The sequence below is a fragment of the Homarus americanus genome, unplaced genomic scaffold, assembly GCF_018991925.1.
Source record: "Homarus americanus isolate GMGI-L3 unplaced genomic scaffold, GMGI_Hamer_2.0 scaffold32929, whole genome shotgun sequence".
NCBI classification, from domain to species: domain Eukaryota; kingdom Metazoa; phylum Arthropoda; class Malacostraca; order Decapoda; family Nephropidae; genus Homarus; species Homarus americanus.
Genome location: NW_024737097.1, coordinates 3,888,719 through 3,903,431, shown reverse-complemented (window position 1 = coordinate 3,903,431; position 14,713 = coordinate 3,888,719). Strand labels below are relative to the sequence as shown.

At 36.4% G+C, this 14,713-nt stretch overlaps 1 protein-coding gene across 1 annotated transcript in view; it reads right to left on the bottom strand.

Annotated features, from left to right (window-relative positions):
* The window catches only part of LOC121873162, a 433,416-nt gene that overhangs the window by 4,053 nt on the left and 414,650 nt on the right, over window positions 1-14,713 (bottom strand). Inside the window, exon 12 of the mRNA XM_042376488.1 lies at window positions 10,488-10,641. Within this exon, the coding sequence (XP_042232422.1) occupies window positions 10,488-10,641 (154 nt within the window). The remainder of the gene's footprint in view (window positions 1-10,487; window positions 10,642-14,713) is intronic.

Sequence of the window (14,713 nt, the reverse complement as noted above, 5' to 3'; positions counted from 1 at the left end):
ATATATACCTGTATAAGTAAATTGTAATTTACATATTATTCATATTATGCTAGAGCGCCCACAAAACATAAGAAACGTTTGAGTCCCCCAGTAGAGATGTCCGTTCTCTATCCACTCCAGGATGTCCGTTTTCTTTTTGTGTACTCGCTCAGGGACTCAAGTATTTCTGTATATGACACAGGATGATAAGGGAATTTGAATTTATTTGTTTATTTATTTATATATAATATACTGTAATATATTAAATATACTGCAAGTATTTTCTTTAATTTATATACGTGTTTCGCGACAAAGGGAGGCTACATTTATGGTGATCGTTAAGGACCAAACTCCGAATCCATGACGTGACTTCTGTTCATTATTTATATCCTAAATTTACCACTGTAGGTAGTTTCAAGAATTAATGCAGTCATTTACTGAATATTCTTTGCAAAAAAATAAATTTTAAATGAATTATTTATAAGAGATAAATATTATGATCAGTAAATATACAGATATGCATTACTGACCACCTCCGAACACAAGGACGGCTAAAAATAGCCACAGGCGGTCACAGTCAAGGTCACTTTCCCTTTCTTGTCACTGGCAAATGGGGGTGGGGGGGGATGATAATAGCAGCTGTGTTTATTACGGTATGTTAGACTGGTTTATAATACATTTTTATTATTTTAATATACCGGTAATCTTCATTTTAATCCAGCTTCCCAAACGTAAGTTTCAGTATAAAATAATTAGTGGTACTGTAGGACCTTGTGAGTGGTTTACTGTATACATAAATATTACATAAATTATTTCTGCAATTCTTCACAAACAAAACACATAAATCAATTGAATATGTGATGTCGAACGTAAACTGTAAACACTGTGTATGATGTAAAGAGAGCGCGGGTGTAAAACGCTATGTAATTTGATTTTCTCTTTTATGTAAAATTTTACAATTTACTTATAATATATAGGTATACTGTATACATAAATATTACATACATTATTTCTGCAATTGTTCACAAACAAAACACATAACTCAATTGAACATGTGATGTCGAACGTGAACTGAAGTCACAACAACCGTTCGAGTGGAATCGCGTTAGAGCAAACGAGTTCGCGTTATACAAATATTGTTCCGAATTCATAAATCGCGTTCGATCAAATTCGCGTTATCAAAACACGCGTTATAGCAGAACTCACTGTACTGTATTTCATTGTAGATTTTCTATTAATTTTTTTTTTTTTTTTTTAATCTATGTCGGACTTACGACCATTCGGACTTACGACCTGGATTTGGGTCCCTAACCCCGTCGTAAGTCGGGGTCTAGCTGTATTATATATTCTCATATGATCAGTCAATTATGGTGTATGTTTTATCATTGATAATATAAAATATTAAATATTAGAAAAATTACAAAATATTGCGCCATACTCCCGAGTCTTCTGCGGTGGAGGTTTAGGGAGGGAGGGAGGGAACTGATCGCACACCCCCAAAAAGGTTTATGCCCCTTCCCTACTCCTCCCCATGCCTGACATTCCCATTGTAAAATATTTTATTTTGTTTTTTATTTATTAATTAATATAGATATGTTTACTGTAATAATTTGTGCTTATTAATCTCGGTACCCTTCATATACAATACAGTGATATCTTCATTAGCCAGAACAATTGGTGCAGAGCACTTCCGGGGATGAGAGATTTCCAGGTAACCAGACAACTTTCTCAAACCCGGAAAAATCCCCCATCCTCGGAAATATTTAGGGTTACAGTGAGTTCTGCTATAACGCGTGTTTTGATAATGCGAATTTGCTCTAACGCGATTTATGAATTCGGAACAATATTTGTATAACGCGAACGCCTGTTTGCTATAACGCGATTTTTGCTTACTATTTCTCCAATTTTGTGGTATTAACTGTGATTATGGTAAAGAAGAATATCTCCAAAAAGCGTTCTGATGATAGAATTCCCGGTGATTATCGTAAAAGAAAGGATATAACACTTGAAGAGAAGCTCGATGTTATCAACCTCAAAATCACCCTTCTCCCCCGTCAAGTTACATTCATATTTTTTCAAGGTAAACTGTTACATTTACTGTATGATTTCATTATTAGATATGAATGTAACATTTATTTAGACTGTGCTATCCTTTGTGTTAGGCTAACTACTAAATTTTTTCGATTTCGAGTAATCTGCACCTAACCCTATTTTCTATAACACGATATTTTACAAGAACACAATTATCGCGTTGTAGCAGAACTACCTGTACATGTACAGTACAGCTTTGCCCTTAGGACAGTGTAGCGTATCCAGAGAAACATTAGGGGCAAATTTTAAAATATGTTGCGGCAGATTGACTCGCGCAAAATAGGAAAGATTCACTTTATGTTAAAACATTGTCCTTGATTGTGGGTGTCGCTTTAAATCAATAATTTTAAATTGAATCGCTTTAAATCAACATTCTACTGTATGGCTATTGGAGAATCCCAGTTAAGAGGGATTTTGGCTAATGGATATACAGTGAACCCTCGAAGATCCGGACTATAATGGGGACCGGACCACCTGTCCGGAAAAGCAGATCTTCCGGCAAATGTACTAAATGTATAAAAAAAAAAAATAATGATATAAAAAACACCAAAAATACAGTACATATTATCCTGTACACACTTTGTACTCAAATGTACTACACTAAAGGACTAAAAATTTTATCTTTTTTTGCAAACCATGTAATCTTTATTCTCAAATTATTTGCCATCTTGCAAGGATTCCTGCAATGCAAGTTATATTCTGCTAAGTTTAGTCTGTGAAATTTTATAAGATAAAAACTTTAAGCCTAAAACTACCTTCACCCCTGGGAAAGGGGAGGTGAGGTGGTGACAGCCAGGCAGGGAGGAGAAGGGGGGAGGGTGTGGTGAGGTACTGACCAGCCGGCAGGGAAGGTTACCTAGTGGTATTTATTTATCAGTCATATAGATAGAGTTTAAGTTTTTCACTTATAAAATGTCACTGAGTTGACTTGGGAGAATACTGTATAACTTACCGCATTTGCCGGTGTATAAGACGCGTTAAAAAAAATGCATCACAAATTACCCTGCGTCTAATGAGCCCGTATTACGGATGGAAGGCCGAGCGCCGTAGGCAGAGGTGCCTAACTATGGAGTTTGGGACGAGCAGTAGTCCACCAAGCACAATTTTTTTTATTAGTTAACAATATTACCACTAATAAAATACTGAAAACAAGCCAAATTATCACAATCTATTATCACAAACTTATTGCAAATTTGCAGAAGACGTAAATAATGGCTCACATTGGCTTAACGGCAGAGGGAAGCTCACAACATCTCACTGTACCTCCTTCCCCAGCATACGTAACCCACACCAGATACATGTCTTACATTATTTAACGACTGTGTTACCTTTAAGAAACATTTGTTTGTTATCTAAATGAAAAATTCCCCTAGAAAGATTAAAAAAATTTTAACAGAAAGTTCATTCGCCAGTCAGCCATTTGCAATGAGTCGGTGATGCCAAAACAATAGCGATGGTGCTACGCCCTGGTGGCAGATCGCGGTAACACAAAACATCACAGCCAAAAATACGAGTTTCACATCCTGTCAGTAATTCTCTTGACTAAAATATAAACAAGCCACACAGCTGCTCTGATCAGAGGTCGAGTTGGGTTAGTGACCGTTAGTATAATGTTACTATATATGATTTCCTACCTGATTCCAGTATATATTGTATTTACATGCACAAAATCATATGTTTTCCCCTACAAAACCACTTTAAAATCACTGTCAATGAATGTATGATGAAACGTACAAAAAAATTTCCATACAAAATATCCTTGTAAAGTAGGGGTGCGTCTTATGCATCAGAAAATATGGTACATTGCTGGAATTCTTGTAAGGTAGTGATATATTTGAATTAAACATGCAATAGTTTGCAATAGACATAAAAATTTTAGTAATTATTTAGTACATTTCAGTACAGTACAAGTTTGCCCTTAGGACAATTATTTCTTTTACTTTTTCACAATATGTATTTAGGATGTTGTATGCATGTAATGAGTAAAAATAAATGAAGAAAGTTATGTATATCTACCCAAAAATATGAGTTGAAAAACTTATACTAAAGTGTACTACAGTACACTAAAGGACTAAAATTTTTACCTCTTGTGCAAAATATATGATGTTTATACTCAAATTATTCAGTACCTTGCAAGGATTCCAGCAATGTAAGTTATATTCTGCTAATTTTATCTGTAACATTTTATAAGATAAAAACTTTAAGCCTAAAACTACCTTCACCCTGAAATCTGGATTTAACGGGTCCGGATCTTCGTGGGTTTACTGTATTAATGTACTTTGATTGCTTGATCTCCTTCACCACTGTATGAATGTGTTTGCCCAGACAACCGGTGTGACTTGTTTATCCACTTTCCACCCTGTGAATGTGATCTTTCATTACTAGCACAAATTCTTCCATGAGCTCAACCTCTTTTAAGAAGTTCCCGTTTGATGGCATGTGCAGTGTTTCTGTGTATCTCCTCAGTGTCATACTGCCAGAGACTGTACTATGGCAAGCAGCCGCACCAGAACATCTCTCCACCACTTCCTCTCAGCATCGAGAAATGCCATCTATTTTTTGTCAATGATTTCCCCGTTCATAATCTGCACCTCCAATTCTTTCCATGTTCTCAAATGTTTTAGGTGTTCTGGGGTGTTTTCGTGAAAATTGAGCAAGTTGGTTGCATTCTTCCAGTCGTTAAGTCCTTCCTTTATTATGGAAAAATCTTTTATTGATAACAGCTTACATCAGCAGCAGCAGCAGAAGAGGCTCCTGTTTTTACAGGAATACATCAGCCAACTTCTCTTGATTTTCTCTCCGTTTACCAAGATTCTATTGAAGTATTGGTAGTGGCATTGTCTCCCATCTTCTCTATGTTGCCCCTTGCCATCAATTGGCGCTTTAGGTGGCCGCCTATACCCAAGACCACCACTACCACATACCACCATCCAGATATAGGTTCATTCCTGCCTCAACAACCCTTGTCTTCATATACTTTATTATATCACTCATACATGTATTAAACATATGGCATTTTTACATTACACAACCTAGCTTCAATCCTCTGACTTAGCCCTCTAATTATTCTAAAAAATGTAAATTTCTTTAGGTGCTCCCAGTAGCTACCTCCCATTCAATTAGTCTTCAACACCTCCTACAGTGTCTCATGGTCCACCCTATCATATGCCTTCTCCAAATCCATAAATGCTGAATACAGCTTTCTAATTCTTTGCAAATACATTTTGTTGCAAGCATTTTTACTGTACAAACTGGATATACGGTATACTGTACGTAATGAAATGTCTTTCAACCATTTTCGTTCTTCACATGCCCTGCACTGTGTTACTCATCTTACCCTTTTAATTATCAGTGATAGTTAAAAGGGTCTGCTGAATATATGGTACAGTACCTGGGAGAGTATACAGTATGATTCAGTGATAAGTTATCACTCAATCATATTCACCCTCAGGTAATGTATATTCAGCAGACTGCTTCTTTTATAATCTTTGCAATTTTTGGCAAACAAAGTCAATTTTATACAGGTTAGTTTCGTTAGGGTTGAAAAAATTTACTTATAAACTGCCTAAAACAATGGAACGATGCAATCAACGCGACCAATTCGCCAGAGTTCTGGTGCTGCTGCTGTGGATAAGACTTTGGGGCCATCATAGTGTTCAAAGTAAAGCAAATGCATGGTATGGTATGCACAGGAGTATGTAAAACAAGGAAGTCTATTTTAAAAGCCATTGTAGATGATAAATTTTGTTACCTAAACTTGAAACATCAATATGATGTGAGTTGTATCATTCACATTAGTGCTACAGTTTCAGACCTTTCCTTAAAATTTTAAGTTACCCAGTATTTCTTTTTCAAATCGTTTTTACAATACGCAAAAACAGTATCCAGTAAACCCAGAAAAATAACAAATGAGACACCAAAAATGAAAAAAAAAAATGCTGTCTGACTAACACTGTTGGTAGGGTCAAAAAGTCTCCTAACGTACCACAGACCCGTAATCAATTTATAATAATATTTTCCAACCTCACTACTGTAGTTTATCTGATGGCAATATGAAGTAAAAAATACCAGTTAGTGAGAAATTGGAAGAGTAGTCTAAACAAGAAAGATGTTAATATTTTTGTAGGCTGAGGGAGAGAGTACTAAAGGCTTAATTTTTCAAGCAGAGTCACGCAAATATCCCACTAGTATTTGTTTGAAAGTGTCTTCAGATGAAATGAATACTTTGTAAATTGTTCGTAACATTGTATATATAAAAACTTGTCATATTTCTGAAAATAAGAAGCAAGAAAAATAAGAATACACCGAAACACACTTCAACCAGACGCTAAAAATTAAAGCTGCTGAAGGCCGATAAACACAAAGCTTCCACCCACCAGGGTTTCGCCAGACGAAGCTAGATCGTACATCGCAGCTGGAATCCAAGCTTAGTTAAAACTTTTACATCACAAGTGAATTAGATAGAATATTAATAGTAACAGTTTTAACCGAAAACCATTCAGCGTATTACGCAACATCTGTGAACGAAAAGAAAGCGAAATACAGCTTGAAAGTCACGATTTATCCCCACCTCTTCTTAATCTTTATAATAATGCACGCTATTTCTGCAAAATATTATATTTCCATATTCAGAAATAAATAGTAGTTTTGCTGAAACGTGATGTATTTTCAATGTACCAGATAAACTACATGAGAAAACAAAAAGACGCACCAACTGGCGTTCATGATATGTTACTGCATTTTTATTATTTTCGTTAAAATATCGTTATATTAGTGATATTCATTCATACCGTGGTTGATATAACACTCAATGGAAATGTATTTTTGCTGAAATGACATACGACACAGTGGAGAAAGTGATGCACCAGATGAAAACACGACTCGCTTTGTCGCTTCAAAAGATGCTACCGTAATCACTTTTCGACGGTTTGCTAAAACTGTTAAGTATTGGTATTGCCAATATCCTGACTGACTTGAATAAATATTACGATACCATATTTGAATATTTCATTAAACTATCAAAATCATTTTCTTTCTGGTCAATGTTTCGCAGCACCAAACAGCCCCAGTCCTCTCTTTGAACAGGCTTGAAAAACGCGGTTTTTCGGGAATCGCTTTGTGCTAAAAACCATTAAGATCACACGACATTTTACCTAAACTGTGCCTGAATGAATATATTCTCGAAATAGCCGTAGTTTTGCTAAAACGTGATGTATTTCAATGTAAAATAGGATAAAATATATGACTAAAAACAAAAGACTTCACCTAAGCCCGATACCTGGAGATGTTATTCGCTTAATAGTTTTCGGTTAAAAATTGTTATATCAGCATGATATTCTGTCTTATACTGTGCTTGATATACCACATTCGACGAAATGTAACATTTTTTCCTGAAATTACGCATTTATTACAGGAAAGTGGATAAAATCGGTGATTTAAAAACAATGCACTCTGCTCAAAAGATGTTACCGCACTTGCCGAATGGTTTAGTTAAAAACTGTTGTATTGGCCAATAATATTCTCCACTGACTTGAATAAATACTTTGGAATGGAAATATACAATATTTTTTGTTGAAACTACCAAGGCCAGTAAAGTAAATGCATTGGACAATGGTAAAACGTTTATAGGACGAGAGCTTTCTTGGTTTTGTTGTTCCATCAATAATTCTCAAAAACTTGGGCTTCCACCTATAAATCCAGAATATCATAAATTAACGATTTTTGGTCATCACCTTCCATTCCAGACTACCTTTACCCTATACATGGTTATTAGTACAGTATACCCTTGCTATTCATAGGGGTGAGGTTCCGAGGAATGGTACAAATTGGGAAAACTGTGAATAGCAACTTATACTACTTTGGTGCACTATTGTGTACCTATAATGTGTATAAGAAACTTAAGTCACCAATACTATGTAGAAGTTTGGAGCTTCATGAAGTGTACGTTTCACTCCACTAGCATCACTAGCACTGACACAAGGGGCCATTTCACTCAGAAACACTAAAGTTTTGAGTACAACAAAAGAGATGCTCCATCGCAGGCAATGGTTGAGCGCAAACAAAGGGAGAGGAGACACTATGGGAGCATGAGGTAGACTCGTTGCACCGCGGGAGAGGCTCGTAAACAAGCCGCTATCTGCTTACCGCGAATAGTCGAAATCACGAATCACAAAGCCGTGAATAGCAAGGGTTTATTGTACAGTACAGGTTGTACCTCTCTAGTCCGGCAACCTCGGGACCTGACCGGTGCCGGACCATGGAAATTCACCCTTTTCCTGGATAGATAGTGACTTGTGCTTATGCCTGGAAGCACTAGCACCACTTTCTCTGCGTCATGGTCTCTTTGAAGACATATTAAAGGGTTAAATGTCGTATAGTAGCTTCTCAAATTTCGCGAGTTTTTAATTCTTAACGTATTTTATTGGAACACAAAAAAATAAATAAATAAAAATTTTGACGGCGGAAACTTGAATTTCGACGGGTTTGAACGGCCCGCCAACGTGCAGACGACGTGCATAATCGTGTAAACAGCGTCATTTCTCTTGTGTACAAAAGATTCATTATTGTTTATTACTGAATGTCTTTTTTATTGAATTAATGTTTATGTGTGCAAAATGAGCAATACAATTCATTAATAATACGTAGAATATTAAAACACACGAGGAAATGACACAGCATTGTTTTCGTTGATTACAAAACCAGTGACTGACTGGTTCTACATATAAAACTGAAGAAAATAAGACCTTGGTTGTAGCTGTAGTAAAATTAATATGGTTGTTTTAAGTAATGTTATTTAATGTTAATAAATGGAACAATAGAAGTAGCTAACGATAATGGTAAAGAAAAAAGAGAGATCGCATATGTAAGTGCGCATGCGCACACGTGAAAACATATCATCATTACTTTACATAAGAATATGAAAGCAACACTTATTTACTGTTCATATATATTTTAATTAATGTTTCTGAATTTGTTTTTATTGAATTAATGTACGTGTGTGCAAAATTAACAATACAATTTATTAATAATACGTGGAATATTAGAGGAGACGAGACGGCTGCCGGCATTGTTTATGTTAAAGCTTACGAAACCAGTGACTGATTGGTTCTACATATAAAACTGAAGAAAATAAGACCCTGAGTTTAGCTGTAGTAAAATTAATGTAAAAAATGAATATGGTTGCTTGAAGTACCTGTAATGTTATTTAATGTTAATAAATGGAACAATATAAGTAGCTAACCATTAATGGTAAAAAAAAAAGTGAGACTGCTCGTATGTAAGTGCGCACATGTGAAAATATATCGTCATTACTCTACATAAGAATATGAAAGCAACACTTATTTACTGCTCATATATATTGAAGGGTTAAATGTTGTACTCTGTATAGACAAGCAGAGAGAGAGAGAGAGCAGCCGAACTGCCGGATGTAAACAAACCTTAATTTCCCGCGGCTTTTTTTTTTTTAAGGGGATTAGCCCACCCGGGCATAGGTCACTGACCCACATTGGGGCCTGAGGGGCAAAAATTTAATACTCCTGTAATAATAATAATAATTCAGATAAAAAAAAAAAAACTGCCTATCTACCTATTGGACAAACTAAAATCGTTCCGGACCACAGAATGCCGGACTAGAGAGGTACAACCTGTATATGATGATAACTTGATAAATGCATATATAGCTAACAACATTATAAATACAATAAGTACCAATGATAAACACAAAATCAAACAACAATGGAGTTTGGAATTTATAAAGCGTATGAGTATCATTGAAAATAAAAACCAATTACAAGTGATTTTGAGAAAGTTACTCTAAATAATGTAATGTTTGGTAAAAAAATAAAGTGTATGAAATGTAAAACTTAGAACTAATGCATCATCATATACATATTCTCAAAATCTGGTGCTATAACCACAACTCTATCATCATTAGATAATATACTTATTCATTACCATCACAATAAATTATGTTAGCTGAAGCTGGGTTCCATCAACAGCTAAAAATAAAAGACATGACAAACCCCCAAGAAGAAAAAGTTCTACAAAAATCACATATGTATCCCGACCCTACTGTATATTTTGAATCATGAAATCTTCCAAAATCAAGGACACACAAATCCTTGCCTCAGTACAACACTCCCTTTAACCCTGCAATTTTATGGTGAAGCATCCCCTACCCAGCAAACAAAAATGCACTATAGCACACTACTACCTCCATACATTCATCAGTATTCCAGAAACAACTTCTAACACAACTACTATCCATAAATATATACATAGTAATTTAGTAACCTCCTACATTTCAAAACCAACTAAATAACAAACTGACAACACTTCTACCAGATAACCACAAGTTAGACACTGAATCATGTATAATAAAATGTGTTAAATAAAAGATTTATTCCCCCTTTGTATACCTGTCTTCAAGAGGAGGCCGTGTGAAGTGTGATGAGGAAGGGCCAATCGCTGTCTGCTCAACTGTTGCATCTTGAGAATCCTGGGATCCTTGAGATGATGCACTGGAATGTCTCTGCCGCTCACATGGAACTAAAAGCACAGCTCTTGAAGAGTCTGAAAATTACAAAGCTCTAAGGATATTTTGAGTATTCATATTATCAAATAGAAAAATACAATAATGAAAATTATAGCTATAGCTGTGCTGAACAAAACCATCTGGTACTAGCCCAAGAAATATTAAAAGTGTCATCCAGTAAAGAAGGGATTACAAACTAAACTCATCACCCAATCTTGCTTATGACATTTTAGGGAATTACATTATAAACAGGAAAACTCTTGATATCTTATGCTATTAATTACTCATGGGAATTTTGTGGCAGCAGTGGTATGCCCAGGCTTGTGTTGTTATCAAGTGAGTACAGTCTTCTCATACCTTTGCATTTATATGAGAAAAACTGTATACAGTAGCAAAGAAGCAGTTATATTATCAACAATATTTTTTTTATTAAACAACAATTTAGATACTACTGTGATATTGAATAGGAAGACTTTCCTGACTGTACTTTAGTATGGACGACATGTCATAAATTTTCATATTGGTGGTAACAATTATGTAAAAGTTATAGATATCATTATGCAATTTGACTGTAAAGGAATGGGGAATCATTCTAGCCAGGTGTCACTTTCAAAGTCATTGGTTAGGTTAAGTCAGGTCAGGATGGGTTATCTTAACTTAGGTCATATCAACTTAAGAAAACTTAGGTTAGGTTAATCTTCTTGAGTCTGTAAGCTTATTCTCAGTTTCACTAAGATTCTTTTTTTAGCTTGTCAGTGTAGTTATACAAGTATCCCGTGCTATGCAAATGGATTAGGTTCCTGAAAAATCATTCATTTAGTGAATTTTTCTATAATAAAAAAAAATACGGGAAAATTAGGGTTTGGTTCCCCAATGACAGGAAAACCCCAATATCATACTCCAAAAATCATGAAATAGTTCCACCCCCCACAAAAAAAACTGTCTAGGTAATGATAAACAGTACACAACTACAGTGACCCCTCGGTTAACGAACTCAATCCGTTCCAGAAGGTCGTTCGTTAACCGAAAAGTTCGTTAACCGAAAAGTTCGTTAACCGAAACCATTGTTTCAATGGGTTTTTGGGTAATTGGTTCCAGCTCACCGAAAATTTCCTAAATTCAACAAAAATGGTAGAAAAGTTCACTTACTTTGAGGTGTGTTTGTAGAAGGCTCCTGGATGATGATGATGATGATGATGATGATGATGATGATGATGATGATGATGATGATGATGATGATGATGGGATTTAGAATGGGGGTGGAGGAGAAGGAAGAAGAAAGGCATTGGGGTGGAAGAGAAGTCACCCCATGGCGCCATTTCACCCATAAAATTTTAGCTCTCTTGGTGTAATTCAAGATTATTTTCTTTAAATCAACACTGCACTGCATTATATATTGTCAATATGTAAAATATATTTCAAAATGACCAATAATTTGCTTGGAAACACAGAAAAAAAGTGTTTAGTTGAAGAGAGTCTCAAGCAAGATGTTCCTCCAGTGAAAACAGAGAGAGACTAACGCCTGTTTGCTGTGTTAAGAGACTGGATGCCGCGCATTAAACTAGTCACTTTACCTTCAATTATGTTCAATAATCGTTAAAATGACTAAAAAATTGAATATTAAACTTTTAAAATTATTGAATAGTATAAACTTCTTGATATTTACTAAAATAGTAAGGAATTTAAGCCCTAGAACCGATTAATGTATTGGCGGACTGATACTAAAGCTGGTTGCCCGGTCAGTGCAAGCGAAAACATGTTGAGGTCGGTTCGTAAGAAATTCGTTAACCGAATTTTTGTTCGTTAACCGAATTGAAGATCCTTATGGAAGGCAGTTCGTTAACCGAAATTTCGTTAACCGAGGCGTTCGTTAAACGAGGGGTCACTGTACTGTAATTTACTACCTAAAACATTAAAAACATAAGTAAAATACTATCTAGATGAAAATATGCAGCCGCCAATTGAGTAGATGCTGGCTACATCATGTGTGGCCACCCCCAAGCCTCGTAATTGCAACCCAGCCCGGCTGGGTACGCAATGCTCCCTCTCCGGCTATCACATAAAAATAAATATTTATTACCTTTATGTTTTTGACCTGATGGTAGTTATTTCATTTACCTTTTTGGCACATATGTAGAATTGTGTATGCATGCAATTGAGTAAAGAAAAAAAAATAATAAAATAAGAAAGTTGTTTTTATCTTCCTGAAATTATGATGAGTTAAAAATCACCATAACATAACTCTTAACTCAGCCTGGTCGGGAGAGTGCTAGGGGGATGTGGTCACGCCAGCCGAGTCCCGTTGGCATGCGATTTTAATTTTTGCTGGGACCCAAATACATAAAAGGTGGAAAACTTTCATACCATGAAAAAAAAAGGTGGTAATTTAGGAAATTCGTATATGCGAGTTTTCGTAATTTGAACGTTCGTATTGTGAGGGATACCTGTATATACAATAACTTCATTGTCATCTTCTCCACCTTGCCCCATCCCTGAATTATAACTACAGTTCTAGTAGCAGGGGCAGATCCAGGAAGATCAAAAGGGGGGATCCAAGAAGTTGTGGGTGGGGGAACATGGCGAGCAAAGTTACAGATATTTCGATGCCATTTTGAAGCTATGTGCACATGATATTAGGAGATATTCTGAGGTCAATGGTAATTACTTTTTACTATACAAAAATGTCTGAGTACAATACTGCATTAAAGAAAAAGTATTGGAATTTTCTGATGAATAGGGGGGGTTCTGGCCCCATAGATCCATCCCTCTGTACATTACATAATTGCTTTGAATTTTCGTAACAAACCAGAGTACTGTAATCACCACTCTGAGGTCACTTCTACTGCAGACTTGAAGCTAGACTGACACACAATAAATAATCACAGGTTAATAAGGAGAGACAAATTGCACTGCTTAACTTAAATCTTTTGAAATTATCTTTCATTTATAGTCACTCTTTTATTTCTTTCTCACTTGACTATGTTAAGTTAGGTCCATTCTTCCCCTAACATAACTTTCATGTCAATATACTCTCTCTCTCCCCCATTATCCTTTTCCCCCTTGCTTCTCCCCTTCTCTTACAGCTTGATAACTTAATTACTGAATTATTTTACTTTTCGAGACTGGGTAAGCTAACAGATGCATTTAACTCTAATAATTACAATCTGTTTAACCAACAATCTTTCCACTAACTTTTCTGAGGTAATAAATTAATATATAGAAAGTCTCAACCAGAGAATACAATAACACAAGATGGAACAACAACATTCATCATAAAACAGGAAAGGTTCACACACACACACACACACGCACGCACGCACACACACACACACACACACACACACACACACACACACACACACACACACACACACACACACACACACACACACACACACACACACACACACACACACACACACACACACACACACACACACACACACACACACACACACACACACACACACACACACACACACACACACACACACACACACACACACACACACACACACACACACACACACACACACACACACACACACACACACACACACACACACACACACACACACACACACACACACACACACACACACACACACACACACACACACACACACACACACACACACACACACACACACACACACACACACACACACACACACACACACACACACACACACACACACACACACACACACACACACACACACACACACACACACACACACACACACACACACACACACACACACACACACACACACACACACACACACACACACACACACACACACACACACACACACACACACACACACACACACACACACACACACACACACACACACACACACACACACACACACACACACACACACACACACACACACACACACACACACACACACACACACACACACACACACACACACACACACACACACACACACACACACACACACACACACACACACACACACACACACACACACACACACACACACACACACACACACACACACACACACACACACACACACACACACACACACACACACACACACACACACACACACACACACACACACCCACACACAC